Source organism: Mustela putorius, unplaced genomic scaffold, assembly GCF_011764305.1.
Source record: "Mustela putorius furo isolate JIRA1106 unplaced genomic scaffold, ASM1176430v1.1 tig00000992_pilon_pilon_pilon, whole genome shotgun sequence".
NCBI classification, from domain to species: Eukaryota; Metazoa; Chordata; class Mammalia; order Carnivora; family Mustelidae; genus Mustela; species Mustela putorius.
The window spans coordinates 2,596,848-2,611,439 of NW_025421526.1; the positions used below are offsets into that span (position 1 = coordinate 2,596,848).

The 14,592-nt window shown below is 46.7% G+C and overlaps 3 protein-coding genes across 4 annotated transcripts in view; all 3 read left to right on the top strand.

Moving 5' to 3' along the window:
* The first annotated feature begins 472 nt into the window (after positions 1-472).
* ASDURF (ASNSD1 upstream open reading frame) lies at positions 473-4,088 on the top strand. The gene is made up of 4 exons (XM_045086484.1): positions 473-671; positions 1,965-2,018; positions 3,214-3,289; positions 3,995-4,088. The coding sequence occupies exons 1-4, from the start codon at positions 477-479 to the stop codon at positions 4,072-4,074; spliced, it is 405 nt and encodes a 134-aa protein (XP_044942419.1). The 5' UTR covers positions 473-476; the 3' UTR covers positions 4,075-4,088.
* On the top strand, positions 4,087-8,985 carry ASNSD1 (asparagine synthetase domain containing 1). The gene is made up of 3 exons (XM_004763379.3): positions 4,087-5,550; positions 5,840-6,021; positions 8,616-8,985. Exons 1-3 carry the CDS (start codon positions 4,087-4,089, stop codon positions 8,899-8,901), a joined length of 1,932 nt encoding a protein of 643 aa, XP_004763436.1. The 3' UTR covers positions 8,902-8,985.
* Positions 8,986-9,118: 133 nt separating this feature from the next.
* Positions 9,119-14,592, top strand: part of ANKAR (ankyrin and armadillo repeat containing) — a 66,582-nt gene continuing 61,108 nt past the window's right edge. Inside the window, exons 1-2 of one of the 2 annotated variants that reach the window (XM_045086470.1) lie at positions 9,119-11,501; positions 13,279-13,915. In XM_045086470.1, coding sequence (XP_044942405.1) covers positions 13,315-13,915 — 601 coding nt within the window. In that variant the 5' untranslated portion in view covers positions 9,119-11,501; positions 13,279-13,314. Of the gene's footprint in view, positions 11,502-12,025; positions 12,161-13,278; positions 13,916-14,592 lie in introns of those variants that run through there. The other variant, XM_045086469.1, reaches the window with a different exon arrangement.

Below are 14,592 nucleotides of genomic sequence, written 5' to 3' on the forward strand. Positions count from 1 at the left end.
CGACGGCGGCCGCTTCAGAACCTACAAGTCACCCAGCAATCTCCTCGCTGAGTCTGGAGGGCTTTTCTCACGGGACAGACGCCGCGAAGGCTGCCTGGAGCCCACGTACGTCGCACGCTGCTCCGGAAGCCCCGCGGCATTTCTCTCCCAAGCCCAGGAAGAAGGTAACGGAAACTGACCACCCCCTGCGGTCCGCCGTCAACAATGTATCTTCCACCCCCACCCGGTCCCCGCGGTCCTGTCCGCCCCGCTTCCATTCCTCCCGCTTACCACTGGAGGGCGCACGGGACGCACAGTCCACCGGGTTCCCGGACGTGCGGAGGCCGCGGGAGCCTTTCTGCGCTGGCTCCACTAGGGGACCCTCCGGAAACCTCTCGAACCGCACAGCCGGGATCACGTGCTCCCCGAGCATCTGTGCGCACGCGCACAACTCCTGCACGCTTCGTCGGATTGCGCAGCCGCTGTCGCTGAGGCTGATGGGAGGGGGCGGGGCCCCGGGAGTGCGCACGCGCGGAGGCCGAGGCCTGGCGGGAGCGGACGCAGGTGCGGGCCGGGCGGCCCGCGTTCCCCGCGCGGTGGAGATGCCCAGCGGCGGGTGGCGGCCGGAGGACGGCGCGGGGCTGCGCTCTGCGGACGCCGCGGCGCTGCGCAAGGACGACCTCGGCAGCAGGGTGAGTGCGGCCCGGACGGCCGCGGGGCCCCGTCGCTCGCCCCTCAGTCGCGTTCGGCGGCGCGTTCAGCGGAGACCGTGAGGTTCGCCCCGGTTAGACGCGGGCGGCGCGGGCACCGAGGCGTGCCTGGGTCTCTGCGCTTTCCGAGCCGCTGGCAGCGCCTCGCCCCCGACCCGTGACCTCGCCCCGGACCTGCGCCGCGGCCCCGGACCTGCCGTGTCGGTCGCGAAGACCCGCGCGGTCCGTGTGGAAGCGCCGTCGTCGAGCCCGTTGGTCCGCGCACGCGCCCCGCACGCGCCCCGCACGCGCCCCGCACGCGCCCCGCTCGCCCGCCAGGGTCCCGCCGCGCGCTCGGTCGCGGGCTGCCGGCGGAGGGGCGGGAAGGCCCGGGTGCGGGGGCGCGACCGCCCGCAGACAGACGCTCCGGCACGCGCTGGGCCCCGCCGTGCGACGGCCTTTCGGCTGCGAGCGGCCTCGGGGCGGTTCGGCCCCGTCCCGGGCAGCGACCGGTCCGCCAAGCCGGACCCCTCGTGGTCGTCCCCTCGTTAAGGGACGAGCGCGCCCGCCGGGCCAGGGGGTCGGGTCTGCCCGACGCGGGTCCGACGCGGGGACGGTCCCGCCGCGGGGACTCCGCCTCGGAGCGCAGCCGCCGCCGCCGGAACGAGCGTTTCTGCCTTCGGACGAGGGTCTCCGACGGGCGCGGGGCGGACCGGCCCTGCTGGGGAAGACGCGGCCGCCGCCGGGCCGGCCCGGTTCCGCCTCGGAAACGGGACCAGGAGCAGAGCCCGGACGGAAAGCGCTCGGCCTCGGGCCGGTGAGGGCGTTCGCACGACCTACTCGCGCTGAGCGCCTGGCTCTGCTCTTCGCGCAGAAACCGCGGAAACCATTGCCAGCCCGTGACGCGCGCTGCTTTTTAAAAGAGCAGAAGTGTGACTTGAATGAAGTCCTTGAAAACCGATACTAATTTTGATGCATATTGTCTGTTTGAAACAAAAAGCGCAGACTTTGTTGAGTAATGGGGGCCCTTGCAGGAGTGCTGGTGACCCTCCCCAAACCCCCGGTCTGGGTCAGGGGGCTCTCGGGCACCTGTCAGGTGTAGACACGGTTTCCTCTCCCAGCTGCCCGGGCTGCAGCCCACACGCTGCGGTTCTGAAAGAATCCGTGTGTTTGCAGACCGCCCATTTGCGCCACCGGAGAATTCTAGCCCCTTGTCCCATCTCCAAGTTGAAAAGGCCCTCAGTTGAGCACACTTCGCTAGCCTCTGATTTAAGAAGTTTTTCTTTATTTCAATAGATTAAAGAACAAAAAATTGTGGTGGATGAACTTTCTAACCTGAAGAAGAACAGGGTGAGTTATGAGGATAATTCTGAATTGTAAGTGGGAAGGTTTGGTTATATTTTATTAACTGTATACTAAAGTAAGAAGAATTATATGTAAGATTTATATTTACATTAAAATTTGCAAGGTCGCAGCATCTTTTTTTACTTACATTGCTGAAGTGTAAAGTGCTCAAGATTTTATACATGTATGTGGATGTCTGCGTTGATTATAGTTGATAATGTTTTCTTCGCATCACATGAAACTCGCAGTACCTTTGAACCAAACGATATTAATTATACAGTGCTATCTCAGATCTGTAATCACTAATGGCATTGACTTATCCTTGAATTTGGTGTTTTCTTTTGAAATGAATAACTTTTAAATATATTAAGAAAGGAAACTATGCCTTTAAGTGACTGTGGATAATTGTTGAAAAAACAAAAAGCATAAATTGCTTCCCCCTACCTGAAATTATTTTACACAAGTCTTCCATATATTTAACCTGGCAGTTTTATGTCATGTGCATTAACGTATTCATAAACAAGCAAGCTACTGCTGTATGTATAGTTATACTGTCAGAAATTACATTTTAAAGGTCAGGAAGAAATTATTTTGAGCCCTTTAAAGCCTTTGATAACTAACAGGTTGTTTAACATTTCTGGTATTGTTCCTTTGGGAGTTTTAGAACTTAAGTCACAACTGATACAAACTTTCTAGAGGGCAAGTTGGCAGAATGTATCAAAACCTTAAAACTATGTAGCACTTTGACCCAGTTCCATTTATAGTATTTGAGTGAACAAAGATTTAGTTACAAAAACTTCATTGCCACATTGATTTATAAAGTTGGTAATGTTTTAAAGGTCTAAAACTTGAGGACTTATGGAATAAACTGTAGTATTATACCTATACAGTAATGTTGTAAAAGAATACTTCCCAATATATTGTTCATTGATAAAAGCAAATAAGTCTATTTATAATAAGAGCCTTTTTGTTCAAGGAAACTGATAGTTTGATACATGCAGACAAAAAAACATTTCAGCTCAGTGTTAGTGGTAGCAGTTTCTAGGTGGTAAGATAATGGGTGACTTTTACTTACCTATATTTACTAAGGTATTCTGAATATATGTTACTAAAGTTCAAGAATATGCAATAAAAGGATTCAGAGTTTTGACATAGGCTTTTTAGATCAAATCCTGATATTAGTCTAAATTATGTTTTGCAGAAAGTATATAGGCAGCAACAGAACAGCAACATATTCTTTCTTGCAGACCGAACAGAAATGCTTTCTGAAAGCAAAAGTAAGTTTTTTGGGTATATTATATAGAAATGTATGAAAAGCCTTTTCAAAGTTTTCTGTAGAAACTCATGGTAGTGCCTAAATTATGCTGTCTACATCTGAATGCTCAAATATATATCTGAAGATCAGATGGCGGTATGTTAGATGAAAGTAATACTGTGGTCTGGTTTTTCTTTAAGTTAGCCTTCCAAAGGGCGCCTGGATGGCTCAGTGGGTTAAGTTAGCCTTCCAAAGATGGAAGTCTACAGTAAAAAAATAAAATAAAAATATATAAGATGTATTAGAAAGCCATAATTATTAATGTTTGCTTTAGCATTTTTTTGGCAGATGTAGGTATGAAAACTGCTCTGCCACTTTCTGCCTTTGTAACTTTGAGTGAATTACTTTGAGTCTCCAAAGTTTTTTGGGATTCAAACAGGAAGGAATAAGGTGGCTCTATGGCACAATGGGTAGCTCACTGGACTTCTAGAGGCTGAGGACATTCAAATAAGAAGGAATAGATAAAGTTCATAGCCCGTGCCTGGGCCAAAATAAGCATTTAATAAACAGAAATTATCTTCCCAAAAGATAATCGTGATTAGAAGCCTTTTGAATGCAGTGGTTTGATCTCTCTAGTGGTTTGATCTTGGTAAGTGCTGCTCTATGAATTACTAGGGAAAGGTCCGAGAAATTTAATTTTACTTATTTCTTCTCCCCTTCCCTACAGATATATTGGATGAACTGAAAAAAGAATATCAAGAATTAGAAAACTCAGAGAAGACCAAAATCAAGAAAGAGTCAACTTGATTTCACATAACAATGTGTGGCATTTGTTGTTCTGTGAGCTTTTCTGTTGAGCATTTCAGCAAAGATTTGAAAGAGGATTTACTGTATAATCTTAGTCGGCGGGGACCCAGTAGTAGTAAACAGTTGTTAAAGTCCAGTGTTAGCTACCAGTGTGTGTTTTCTGGGCATGTCCTTCACTTAAGAGGTGTTTTGACTGCCCAGCCTGTGGAAGGTGAACGGGACAATGTTTTCCTGTGGAATGGAGAAGTGTTCAGTGGCATAAAGGTTGAAGCTGAAGAGAATGATACTCAAATAATGTTTAATTACCTTTCCTCCTGTAAGAATGAATCTGATATTTTGTCACTCTTCTCAGAAGTCCAAGGTCCTTGGTCTTTTATGTATTACCAAGCGTCTAGTCATCATTTGTGGTTTGGTAGAGACTTTTTTGGTCGCCGTAGCCTGCTTTGGCATTTTAGTAACTTGGACAAGAGTTTCTGCCTCTCTTCAGTCGGCCCGCAGACATCCGGAGGGGCCAGTCAGTGGCAAGAAGTTCCAGCATCTGGAATTTTCAGAATTGATCTCAAGTCTGCTTCCATGTCCAAATCTGTGGTTTTAAAATTGTACCCTTGGCAATCTGTTTCTGGGGAGAATGTTATCAAGGAGTGTGTTAATAGCCTAATTCAGGTTTCAGCAGACTTGCCAACATTTGTATCAGTGGTAGCAAATGAAGCTGGACTACATCTGAAAGAACCTGTTGTTCCTTTAAATAGGACGTTGCCGCAAGCTCCCCTCGAGATGCCCCGAGGAACCGTCAGTGTCCCTCCCACAAGGGAAACGCTTCAGATGTTTCTTACTGACAGACACACAAAGGAAGTCGTTCAGCAGTTCCTTGAGGTCCTGAGTCTTGCAGTGCAGAGGCGTGTCTCGTGCTTACCCAGGGATGCAAACCTGACCCCCAGTGCGGCTTTGGAAATGGGCACCAGGAGAGCAAACGTCGCGGTCCTGTTTTCGGGGGGCGTCGATTCCATGGTTCTTGCAGCCCTCGCAGACCTCCACATACCCCTGGATGAACCCATTGATCTTCTTAACGTGGCTTTCGCGACTAAAGAGAAGACCGTATTAGCTGGTTTTAACCAAAAGAGGAAAAACCAGAAAAGTCGTTATGAAACACCTTCCGAGGAATCCTCTGGAGATAATGCCACTGGCAGCGGGGACAGGGGCGTTGACAGACAATTCGATGTGCCAGATCGAGTCACAGGAAGAGCGGGATTAAAGGAGCTACAAGCCGCCAACCCTTCCCGGATTTGGAATTTCGTTGAAATTAATGTTTCTCTGGAGGAACTGCAAGAGTTAAGACGAGCTCGAATACGCCACTTGGTTCAGCCCTTGGATACAGTGTTGGATGACAGCATTGGCTGCGCAGTCTGGTTTGCTGCGAGAGGAGCTGGTTGGTTAGCGGCCCACGGCGACATGGGATCCTATCAGAGCAGTGCGAAGGTACGGGAGGGCAGGCACACTGGACTCGGAATTTCCGAGACCTGATTTGGACCCTTTGAAGGTACTAACATTTAGGTTGCAAGAATATAGCATATCTTAATTGCATTTAACCTACAGTGCAATGTGTAAGACTTTTTAAAAATTGGGCATATTTTACTATTTAATGACTTCCCTTGTTTTTGTCAGAAAATGTTGTGTTTAAGATAAATAACTTTTAAAGCTTTGCTTTTATTTTGAGTTATTTCCTTTATCTCATATTGGGAGTGTGGTTTTCCTTAAACCATCACAGGTGGTTCTTTCTGGAATTGGTGCTGACGAGCAGCTTGCGGGTTATTCTCGCCACCGTGTCCGCTTTCACACACACGGAATGGAAGGATTGATTCAGGAAATTGAGATGGAGCTGGGACGAATATCTTCTAGAAACCTTGGTCGTGATGACAGAGTTATTGGTGATCATGGAAAAGAAGCAAGGTAATTCTGCTTACGTGAGTGCTGTGGGTGGTTCTGTAGAAACTCTAGACTGTAAGAGAAGATTTTAACGTTCCTTCTCTTTGGAGACCGTTCACACGAATAGCAGTAGAGACAGTAATGTCTCGGCCTCTGTCACAAACACTGTCCATCAGAGGGAAAGCTGGGGAGCTGTTGGGGAGCAGTTGTTTTCCAGGACTCATTGTCTAAGAAATGTCTTTTTGGTAACTTTCAAAGATAATACAATGACGTGATTGTTTTCCATGTTACAGTGGAAAAGACTATAAAACTGAGGTGATGGAATGCTGAGAGAGGGTATTTTTAAAGGGTTGGGGTTTGTTTCAAATGTTTGCTTTCGTCCCAGTAAGAGCATAGGCCCTATTCCCACGCTTTCCCCTCCAGCATGAGGGCACGGGGCTTTGTCGCCATGGACAGTCTGTGAGTAGCGATCCACACCCACCTCTCCTCGGACTCAGTCTGGTCAGACATTGCAGATTACCTGAAAGTGTCAAAGAGATCAGGGCACTTTCATATGTATATTCTTTTTTTAATGCAGGGATTTATTTTTACCTCCAATGAATGTCTGATGGTAGTAAACAAATGCTTGAAGACAACTTTAAATTATTAAGGATAAAGAAAGAGGTATTGTTTAGTTACAGAAAGCAGAAGTTTGTTCAAGTAGGTTAATTTATTAGGCAATAGTTTATTTACAAGTGTGTAAGCATGTGAGAACAGAGAGTCCAGTAAGCTTTGGGAGGGAACATCATAGTACAACACTCTAACACTTCCCTCTTAACCCTACTTCGGCTTTTCAGTATATATGGAAAATGTGTAAATTCTATATATATCAACTCTACGTATATAATATACATACATAATTTATACATGTTACCATAATATAAAAAGTATAAAATGTTTTCCTTTTGAAGGGTGTATGTATTTGAGAGAGAGACAAATTCAGTCTTTATTTCAGATAGGTCATAGAAAATAATTTATTCTATTTAATAAAACTTAATTCTAAAGGCCCCATATGATACCCTCATATAAAAGTGCATATGAAGAAAGTTTGAAACAACGAATACAGACTTGTGCTTTAACAAATATGATAGTGGCTGGATCTAAATAATTCATTATGTATCTTGGCATATATATTAACAGTGATCAATTAATTAGATTATCTTAGAGATGTTTTTACAGTTGATTCACTTTTATAAAATACTCCATATAACAAGTGCCTTTACCCTTTCTGGTGTCTCTGTGTAAGCGAGAATAAGATACAATAAAACAGAAACACTAATGTAACAGTATTGCATTTAAAGAACTGGAGGGAGAGTTTCAAAGTGTTTTAAACAAAAACGAGAATTTTATAGGAAGCTAGGGAAACCAAGAGGCAGAAAGTTTTTTTTTTTTCAATCTAATACTTTGTTCTGTTACACCATTTGTCTCCGTTTAAAGGGCATACATGTAATCAAACAATTTTTTAGAAGATTTATTTATTTCAGAGAGAGAGCATGAGCGAGGGAGCAGAGGGGGAGAGAATCCTCAAGCAGACTCCCTGCTAAGCTTGGAGCCTCACATGGGGCTCAGTCCCCCAACCAACCATCCCCTGAGCCAAAACCAAGAATCGGACCCTTAACCGTGTCACCCAGGCACCCCAATTCTAAGATTCATTTATTTCAGAGAGAGAGAGTGTGCAGGAGTGCGAACAGGGAAAGGTGGAGGGAGAGGGAAAGCAGACGCCGTGCTGAGCACAGAGCCGGACTCAGGGCTCGGCCCTGACTGGGAGATCGCGACCTGAGCTGAAACCCAGAGTCAGACGCTCAACTGACCGAGCCACCCAGGCGTCCCTAAATCATTTTGATGCCATAAAATTTTACCCTAAGTAAATGTTTCACAAGTTCAGGATTATAGAGCCCTTCTATATTGATTTCATACCCTCTAAAGTTTGTTTTCTTTTGACGTGATAGCACACAGATTGAGTAATTGAGTCAAGACTATACTTGTGGGACATCTGGGTGGCTCAGTCAGTTAAGCCTCTGCCTTCAGCTCAGGTCATGATCCCAGAGTCCTGGGATGCAGTCCTGCATTAGGTTTCCTGCTCAGCAGGGAGCCTGCTTGTTCTTGTCCCAGCACCCCCATAACCCCCCATCCCCACTCGGGCTCTCAAATAAATAAATGAAATCTTAAAAAAAGAAAAAAAAGACTGTACTTATTTTCAAGGCATCCATCCCCAAAGAAACCTTGTGAAACAATTTGAGATTATTTCTTACCATAGGCCTAATTTATTTATTTTTTGAGGCAGAATTGAATTTATGTATTAGCATATAGCCTATGAATTTGTGTATAGCCTCTGAAATTGAATTTATGTGTAGCCTATGTATTAAAATTAGTCATGTGAAATATTTGTTAATGTGATTAAGTTTTAGCCGTAAAATTGTGTAAATGACCAGAATATTTTTAACTGAGAAAAACAGTGCCATCAAAAATTAATTTGATGCTATAAATTTTAATGTTGAATGAAACGTAAAAGAAAAATCATAACTTTTTTTAATACTTATGTGATTGTATTTATGGTTCTATTTATCTGTTTATTTTAGATTTCCTTTTCTGGATGAAAATGTTGTCTCCTTTCTAAATTCCCTACCGGTTTGGGAAAAGGCAGACTTGACTTTGCCCCGTGGAATTGGTGAAAAACTAATTTTGCGTCTTGCAGCAGTGGAACTTGGCTTAACAACCTCTGCTCTTCTGCCAAAGCGGGCCATGCAGTTCGGATCAAGAATTGCAAAAATGGAAAAGAATCATGAAAAGGCATCTGATAAATGTGAAAGACTCCAAGTCGTTTCCTTAGAAAACCTTTCTAGTGAAAAGGAGATTAAAGCATAATCCTTCACCATGTAACATTTACTGAACGATGATTATGTAAAAAGAAAACACTCTGCTGTCCTTTTATTAAATAATGCAATGATATGAAGGTTCATTACATGAATTTCTTACTTAGCTATAACAATATAACCAACTGAGTCAGATTGACACTGGAGGAAAAGAGAGAATACTTGAACACCTTGGATGTTTGAAGCTGTGACACTAGCATCACACTGGGCTCTTTCATGGTAACGTCCCACAGGCAACATTAAAAGAAAGCGGCTTTTACCAACTCTTTTCTTGGTAGCTATACCCAGAAATAACTCAGTTTGTTACTGTCAGGGGCTTGGTTAAACAGTGCTCTTTCACAGACGAGAAAACTAAGGTTTAGAGACGCTGAACAATTTGCTTGAGGTTCTCACTCCTGGGCAACACTGGTTAGTTCTGTTACATCTCTTTAGGCAGCTGATTTTCCCACTCCAAACTTCGGACCATTTTTAGCATTCTCCCGTCCCCCAAATCTCTAGCCTCCCTCTCTTGGCCTCATTCTCAGCTCATGACCTGAGCTTTTCACAGAGAATCAGTCATCGGGACAGGAAATGCCTCCACTCGCCAACACCAGAACTTCTACCTTACCTGTAGGTACACCCATCCTTTTCTCCCTTCCGGTCATTAGAAAGGGAGATGTGTCCACCCACCCATCAGATGGCTGTGTGGCCGCCTGTTCTCCGTATCCCAACCCTTCTTGCCTTACAGGACTCTTCCGCTCCTCTCTCCAGGATATTCAGCCTCTTCTCTGTAGGATCCTTCCTATCATCATTTAAGGTGTTCTGGTGTACCCAACTTCAAATGCACATACGTGGTTCTGTATCTTCCTTGGCTTGTCACCTCAAGCCTCCCATCCACACTCACCATCTCCACCGTGTCATCTCCACTCCAGCCTGACATCCACCCACATGAGCTACGACCACCATACCAAGGTCATGGGTCCATCCCCAATTAGAGCTGACATCCTTCCTGGGTCTGGACACGCTTTGATTCTTTTCATCTCCGTGGGAAAGCAGTTTTAGAGGCCTGTGAGAGACTTCCACATGCCCTGAATTTATCCCCTGGGAAAAACCATATTTAGATACTAACCTTAATAGCTTTCATCCCTCTACCCGAAGGCAGACAACTTACAAGTGTCTTTGTAATCCTGAGCACCAAACTGACAGCGTTCCTATGAGGAATAAACTAACAGCTTTGCCCAGCAGCCTAGATTGAATATAATGAAGTAACTGTAGAGTTCAACACCAAAACATCTGCCGTTGAGACATTGTGATGACCGTGTGGCCGGCACTGCTTCGGCAACTCTGCGTGGATCAACCCAGCTGAACCGCTAGGGAATTGCCCGGTCGTTTCCTAGCAGAATGCTGTGTGTGCGGGTTTGCTGTTCTGTTCTGTTCCCAGAGAGACTCATCCTTCAGAACCTCTTAGGACTTAATTCCATAAACCCTGGGATGAAGTTCTGTGTTAGTCCTTAGTTTTTCCAAGATTTGAAACACTTAGAACAAACCATCGGGTACCTGAGCAAAAAAACGTCAGTAGAAGAATTTATATATGTTGTACAAGTGCAAAGACGCAAATTTGTTACAGAAGCGGTGATATCTTGACATCCCTGCCCTGGAACAGCAGTCGCTTCTAGCGCTATCCCCACGGCAGCTACAATCATGACGTGGTTGGACTAAGAAATGCCCCCAAACCGTCACTAAACATGCATGTGGGTACACTCAGTCAAGAGTTTAAGTTGTCCCCCTCGACGTGACAGCAGCACTGAGGCTGGGCATTCCCTTACTCACGAAGCGCTTCTCTTGCTCCGGCGCGGGATCTTGGTTCTCCCGCCTTCCCGACTGCCGCCCTTTGTGTTCCTCGCTGACTCCGTCCTCCACCTGAACCTGAGACAGTAGAACTCTCAGGTTTACGTCCTGGGTTCCCAACTTCCCAGTTCTCTCCTTGGTGATTTCAGCCACTCTTGGTTTCACCCAGCTAAGGCTGCCCAGAGGTATGCACCACCCCAGCCTGCCGTTCCTGGCCCGAACCCGACCTGTGCAGTCCAAGTATGTCTGGCATCTCTACTTGGTTCTCTCGCACGTATGTCTGGGTCAGCATGTCCACAGCTGAACTCTTCATCTTGCCCTGATTCCCCATTTCTCCGGACAGAAATTTGGGTGTCATCTGGATAGCCACTTTCTTTCCGGGTCACCACCACCCCCCAGTCCGTTGCCACCGCATTGTTTCTGCAGGCCACCGGCACCCGGGCCCGCGCACCTCCGCCGCCGCACACTCGAGCTGTACCTCGCGTCTGCTGACACCGACGTGGCCTAAATCTTTTAAGTTCAAAATCAGTAATTCGGCGACCTGGGTGATCAGGGCCTAATTTTGTGCCCATTGTCTCTCTAGTTCTTGCAGCAAGGCTTTGTTTGGTTTCTCAGAAAGTTCAACGACCCTCTCGGCCGGCCCTTGAGCACCCGCTGTTCCCCATCCCCCGACGCCTGCTCCTCCGACTCTGCTCGCGCAGCATCTTACAGCCCCGTTTAAAACTCCCGCCTCCCGCAGCAGCCTTTCCCGGGCCCGGGGTCTCGGTAGGTTTCCTTCATGGGCTGTCCTGACATCCCCCAGTCGTCACCCTGTTTAAATGCAACCGTGTGGTTATCCGAGCGACGGGAAGCTCCCGGAGCTTGGGTGTGCCCCGCCCTCCGGGGTCTCCAAGCCCCGCGCCTGGCTCATAATGCGCGTCCCAGAACCCCTCGCCGCGTGGAAGGGCGGGGATGCGGCGGGATTCCAGCCCGGGGTCCTCCGAGCCCGGCGCCTTCACCTCTGCCCCTTGGTTCTGGGTTTCCGTGGAAGCGAGACGTGATGGGGGAGCGCGGGGCTGGTCGCGGGAAGCTGGGCTGAGTCCTACCGGCCGCCGGACAATTCAGCAGCGCCCAGTGCCCCAAGCACTGCCCGCGGGCGCAGAGGGGCGGCCCCTGCGGCGGGCCGGGCCGTCCTCCCGAGGCCCCGGGGCTTCCACGCGTGGGCCCGGGCCGGAGGCGGAGGGTTCCCGGGAGCCTCCCCAGGCGACCGCCGCAGGAGACGCGCTCTCAGCTCTCACGTGCCACGGGCCCCTCGCCCACGCGGGGATCCTGAATGTGAGAGGCCGGTCCAGGAGACCAGACTACTGCCCCCAGCCCCGTGAATATTCTGGGGACCAGAGTGGACGCAGCTTCCTTCTCCTGGACAAGAAAACAATCATTCCAAAGTAGGTTTCTTCCCTTCCCTTTCCCCTCCCCCTCTCGTGTCCCTATGGGCGTAGGTCTTGGGCCAGACCTGGGTTGGTTCTGATTCTTTAGAACCAGAAAAGGTGAAACCCTAGGCACCTTCCGTAACCTTCCTAGCTTCATGTCTGCGTCTACACAGCGGGGATACCAGTGCCTCTCTCGGATCCTTGGGCTCTCCAAGTGTCCCCTCCCAACCAGCAGCATCAGCATCATCGCTGACTTTTCAGAAATGCAAATCACCCAGCTCAACCCAACCGACTGGATCAGAAACTCTAAGCAGGGTCCAGCTGTGTTTCAATAAGCTCTAGGTGGTTCAACTGCAGGGCGAGTGTTGAGAAGCACAATAAGAGAGGGGCCAACTAAATGAGATAACTAAAATATTATGTGTCGAGAGCTGGGCAAGTAGTAGATGCTCAAAAAACAGTGGTTATGGTCATTCTTATTCCAAGAACAGAAAGGCAGTTAGTGACGTAGAAACAGAAAGTTAAATCGGCTCTTCCTGTCTTTCCTTTTAAGCAGGTCTTTATTTTCTTGCTTTAAAAAAAAAAAACAAAACTGAAAACAAAATAAAAATATACAAAAAGGCTTATATGTAGAATTTTTAAAAGCACACAAGCTCATAAATACAGGGAATAGATTGGTGGCTGCCGGAGGGGTTGGGGGTTTGGTGAAGCTGGAAGGGAGTCAAAAGTGTAGGCCTCCAGTTAGGAAGCAGTCATGGGGATGTCATGCATAGCGCGGCAGCTGTAGTTAATGATACTGTGCTGCATTCTGAAAAGTTGATGAGGGAGCAAATTCTTAAAAGTAGGTATCATAAAAGATTTTGTAACTATGCATGTTGATAATGTTAGCGGGACTTTTGTGGTGATCATTTAAAAATATATACAAATATTGAATCATTGTGTTGTAGACCTCAAGCTAATGTTTATGACAATTACACTTCAATTGTTTAAAGTGTTACATGTTTAAAAAGATTGAAAACTATCATGGTTGACCATGAAGCAACCTACTAAAGACAAAGGTGCAGACGGATCTGAGAAATCCAACTTCATTAGCAGGACAGATTTCACAGCCTGTCTTTTCCTTTCTTTCATTACAGAAACTTCAGAAAGGCCACCTCCAATTAATTGGAGAAATGTTAAGACTGCCCAAAAAAGGCTTACCTAGATTTGATCAAATTCAAGATGAAGAAACCTACCTGGAAAACTTGGCAGTACAGAGAAATGCTTCTGCTTTTTTTGAGAAGTACGACCGGAGTGAAGTGCAGGAGTTGCTAACCACGGCCCTGGTCAGCTGGCTGTCCACCAAAGACGACGTCCGCTCTCAGCTCGACCTCCCGTGTGGAATTATGACCCAAATGAATAATGTGGGTTTCTCCACTGCCATCCTGCTGACTCCTGTGGACCCGACTGCCCTCTTAGACTATAGGGAAGTCCATCAAATCATAAGGGAGTTGGCTGTTGGAATTTATTGCTTAAATCAAATTCCCTCAATCAGTTTAGAAGCTAATTACGATCAGAGTTCCTCTTGTCAATTACCACCTGCTTATTATGATACCAGAATTGGGCAAATTCTGATCAATATTGACTACATGCTGAAAGCATTGTGGCACGGGATATACATGCCCAAAGAAAAACGAGCCAGATTCTCTGAACTGTGGCGTACTATCATGGACATTGATCCAGACGGGAAGCCTCAAACCCAAAAAGATATTTTTGCAGAGTTTAGTTCTGCAGGTAAGAGAATCTAACATGTTTTATTTTTATTAGAAGCCATCTTTTTAATTTAAAAGTTATTTATCTTTGTCTCAGTTGGAGTTTTCAATTTATACCTTTTGTCTTGCGGAGCCCACGTAGGAAAATCAGCAATAGAGCCAATAGTAGAATTAAAGTGCATGAGAAAAATCTCCAAACTTGGAAGCAAAATGACTGTCAGATTGGATAGTCATCTATATCGCCATTTTTATAAATCTCAAAAATGAATGATAGGAGAATTGAAGTTAAGGAGAGATGTGTATCAGCAATCTAAGCTTTGGTGTTTTAGTAGAATTTGGTTTAATGAGTATTTGTTCTTGGTTCACTAAATTTTTAAGCTCCTTCCTTCTTAGGCCATATTTCTCTAAAGCCTGTATATTCACAACGGATACCACTACATCCTGGAGCATCTCCCGAGCAACTGACCACATCACTGCCTTAAACACTGGGCTAACGTGGGTTTCCAAGGGCCTCTGCAGGAGGCCAGCTCTCTCTCGGAGGCAGACGGCTAAGAATCAGTCTGGCCACGTTAAACTTCATTTACCTCTCTGATTTGCAATTTACGAAACCATCGGCGAACACCAGTCTTAAAAAACAGTCGTAGCAGCAGTAGAGAACAGAGCGTATCAAAATCTGATCATATTATCTAGTTTTCTGTA

Excerpts from the sequence above, each read along its gene's own strand:
- ASDURF (XM_045086484.1), top strand. The coding sequence starts at position 477 with ATGGGAGGGGGCGGGGCCCCGGGAGTGCGCACGCGCGGAGGCCGAGGC. Across the intron at positions 2,019-3,213 it reads CTAACCTGAAGAAGAACAGG|AAAGTATATAGGCAGCAACA; the intron begins GTGAGTTATGAG and ends TATGTTTTGCAG. Across the intron at positions 3,290-3,994 it reads AATGCTTTCTGAAAGCAAAA|ATATATTGGATGAACTGAAA; the intron begins GTAAGTTTTTTG and ends CCTTCCCTACAG.
- ASNSD1 (XM_004763379.3), top strand. The coding sequence starts at position 4,087 with ATGTGTGGCATTTGTTGTTCTGTGAGCTTTTCTGTTGAGCATTTCAGC. Across the intron at positions 5,551-5,839 it reads CCTATCAGAGCAGTGCGAAG|GTGGTTCTTTCTGGAATTGG; the intron begins GTACGGGAGGGC and ends AAACCATCACAG. Across the intron at positions 6,022-8,615 it reads GATCATGGAAAAGAAGCAAG|ATTTCCTTTTCTGGATGAAA; the intron begins GTAATTCTGCTT and ends TGTTTATTTTAG.